The 3,611-nt window shown below is 30.5% G+C and overlaps 1 protein-coding gene across 1 annotated transcript in view; it reads left to right on the top strand.

Moving 5' to 3' along the window:
* The first annotated feature begins 589 nt into the window (after positions 1–589).
* LOC106467151 (protein brambleberry-like) overlaps positions 590–3,611 on the top strand; it is a 26,268-nt gene continuing 23,246 nt past the window's right edge. Inside the window, exons 1-2 of the mRNA XM_013927472.2 lie at positions 590–909; positions 2,625–2,753. Coding sequence (XP_013782926.2) covers positions 634–909; positions 2,625–2,753 — 405 coding nt within the window. The 5' untranslated portion in view covers positions 590–633. The remainder of the gene's footprint in view (positions 910–2,624; positions 2,754–3,611) is intronic.

Below are 3,611 nucleotides of genomic sequence, written 5' to 3'. Positions count from 1 at the left end.
AAACCAACTATTTCATAAAACACGATCAAAATGACGAGTCTGTAAATATAGAATAGCACATTTACTGGAAGTTAAAGAGTTCTCAGAAGAATTTGGCATATTGTTTTACATTATTCTTTGCTTCCACTTATAATTTTATTTAGAATTAGGTTGCATACAGTTTGTATTGTAATTAGCGTAGGTTGTAAGAGAATTTGAGAGAGAAAACTATGGTACGGGTTATTTCGTTCCAGATTGCAATTATTATTCTGAAAATCTGCTTGCAAACCCCTTCTCTTTCCGAAAACCAATAATACAAAAAAAATCATTACTTCATATTAATAAAGAAATATATTTCTTTAAAAGTAATATGTATTTAATTTGTATTAATTTACTTCAGAATTAGTTTACATCAGATTTAAAGTGCTTTAAGATTCCTTACTTTTAATTACAAACTCTAAAATATTGGTGAAATGTCATAAATCTGACTTGGTGGGCTCACTTTTTTTTATACTTTGTTATTATTAATTTTAGATCATTTTTGGCCAATCACAATTGCTCGTTTTGTTAGATGCGCTGCTTTTAAACCACTGTACGATTTGAAAGGAAGAGCATTGTTAGTGTTCCTGTAATGTAGGTTACTAGTGGTCGAAGATGAATAGTTTAAAGTGTTTTGCTGTTTTTTCATTAATCTTTATTCACCAATTAACTTTGTGTAATGCTGGAGTGCTTAGTTGGTTATTTGGCTCATCAGGAGAACAGGTTTCGTCTGTTTTAAAAGATCCTAGCGGCAATTTTGAAAATGAAGGAAACGAAGTTGGTCGCGCGATACCGGTCCCTTTCGAGATGAAAACAACTGACGAAAAGTTTCTTGCAGAGGCACAAAAATATGGTTTGCAACTGTCAGGTTTAGATGTGTGTAATCATAAGGTAAGAAAGTATGAAAACAATGTTATATATAAAAGTACCTAAGCAGTATTTTCTGTGAAGTTCTTATTCCAAAACAAAAGTTTATGTGATCGTCGTTTAATGCCAGTGACACTGATGCCTAAACAAAAGAGGTTCGCAAGTTACAGCACGTGAATCGAAGGTCATTTGGCGTCACTGCGTGTTCTGCAAGCTCAAACTTGACTCGGTTTTGCCGAAATTAATACAATTGTTATGTATAGCTCTTTTTTGTGTGTGTGTGTGCAAATTTTGTGACTTAAACATATTTTAAAATTCGAAACTCCCATTATTTTGTAAAATCACCATTTCTTGGTTAAAATTATTATTAATCTTAAATAAACTTGTTTGCCTGATAATGATATGATCTTTTCTGATAATTTTAATTACAAGCAAATGTACCCGTGCGATGCAGGGTGAGTGTGCTATGAAAGTTAACAAATCATTTATGTGACTCATTTAATGATTTTATAGAGAAGGTTTATTGTTTCGTATTATCTATAGCTACATACTTACCGGGATTTGTGGCTATGTTAGTATGTATGCAGAAACTTGTTAAGGTTGGTATATTGGTACTATGTTGCTGCGTACGTTTTTGCAATCTCATTAAGAGATGCATTTGTGAAAGGAAAACAGTTTTCTTTATTATATGCTTATAGCAAGTTGTGAGGTAACAAACTTACATTCATTATAAAACGTGGCAACAAATATTTCAACTAGTGGCAATAGAAAGATTGAAATACTTAATAGTAAAATTATTCTTACCACTTGGCTTGATTATTTAATTAACATTTTATTTTCCATTTTTGTTTGTTTTTGTCAAAAATCAATAAGTAACTTGACTTAATATAACTGTGTCTATGTTGAAAGTATTTTTATACAATGTGTGAAAAAGAAATCCATCAAATGATTGATGGAATTTGAAAATGAAATGCAATTGCATAAGTAATGTTTTACTAGTTATAAATATAAACAGTGTTTCTGTTTTTTGTCCTAAATATGTCCGTAATGTTTGACTGTATGTATACTCCATGTAATGAAAGAGGAAACTGGAATAACCCCATCATTACCCCCTGTGGCCACCCCCATTGATTGATTTATATTTATCCATCATTGGAGTTATTTTAATGTATGCACTTTAAAAAGAAATTACTTCTTGATACATTCATAATCATTTCTAGTTGATTAAATCATATTTTACAGGTCCAAATGTAAAAGCCTAAGATGAATTAGAGGAGAAATACACAAACTTCTTAAGTTATAGCAGGATTTAAACATTTTTGTCTATATTTAATCTGTTTTCAATAATTAGATAGAATTAAATTTTTAACATTTTACTTTCATTTTGGATGACTTGAACTTGATGGACTAAATGACCTCTCATTTTTTCATACCTTGTTTACCTGTAGTCACCGCAACAAAAAAATTTACTTAAGTTCAAACTCTTCTGAATAATTTTGCCCAAAACTGGCAATCAATTTTTAAGGTTTTTAATTTCAAAGTGTCATATTTGCTCTGACTGACTTATTATTTTTCCAACTCAAATCACCATCTTTCATGCGACTTAAAAATTTCTCATTGTAAGCTATCACTATGTATTTTTTCACACTCTGTATAAAAAGCTATTGTCAAAATTGTTGTAGCTTGTAGCCGAGGAGTCATGTTTTAGAATTATAGTTTCTTCTTTCATTTACTGGTAGGTAATTATGCATTTAAAGAAGTCTTGTGGAACTATGACAGAAGAAGATATTGGTAGAGTGAGTGTCATGTTGTTAAATTGTCAATCTGCAGTGGAAGGAAGACCGGTATATAGATGTACAGATGATATGGTAAGAAGCTGACCACATATTCTGTTTTTTACATGTTTGACACTAATTTTAATAAATAATGTTCATAATGTATATATATACTGTAAGTTATTTTTAATATAGTAGTCAATACTGTGTAAATTAGTCTAATTTGTTGTATTGGGAGTTACACACTTACCAGTTCTGAGCATTAAGAAATCAACTTAACCCTGAAATCCTCAACTTATTTAACAACAGTATTGTGTTAATTGAACCACCAGGACTTAAGTCCATACTGTAGCTAGTAGTAAAGCTAATAGAATTTTAACTTGTGGACGAGAAGGAACCATTTCGTCCTTCAAGACTGTTCTTTTACACCCATACTTTATTTTTCAGAAGTTCATCAATTCCTCTCTTACACACCTGGTTCTTATTTACATTAAGGATGTATATTTTAAAAAGATTATTCAGCGGAACAGTAGGATAAAAAAACAAACCTGATTTGTTTATGTTGTGTTCTGAAGACAAAAGAAGAGGATACATAACTTAGAGTTTCGAAAAACTGTCTAAATTCTGGATAAGTTTTTTTTTTTGCTGGTGATTAGCTTATGAAATAATTTGCCATTGGCAGTAGTGATATCCTGAGAAACAGTGGCTTGAAATTGTAATTTCTTCTCGTATGGTGTAGTCATGTTATGTAGGGTCATTTTTATACAAAAAAAATGGTCCCTTACTATCTATATTTTATGTTGTTGTATTAGTAATTATATATTCAGTTGACATGAATTATATTTATACATTGCTTTACATGCAATTAACATACGTTACTGTCTCATAGGAAATAGGGAGATTAACAGTTTCTGTGCACTTTAGCATTCAAAACTTTTTACTCGATAATTA

The sequence above is a fragment of the Limulus polyphemus genome, unplaced genomic scaffold (assembly GCF_000517525.1).
Source record: "Limulus polyphemus unplaced genomic scaffold, Limulus_polyphemus-2.1.2 Scaffold2509, whole genome shotgun sequence".
Classification (NCBI taxonomy): Eukaryota; Metazoa; Arthropoda; class Merostomata; order Xiphosura; family Limulidae; genus Limulus; species Limulus polyphemus.
Note: the sequence above shows the minus strand (reverse complement) of the source record. Positions and strands in the feature narration are given on the sequence as shown.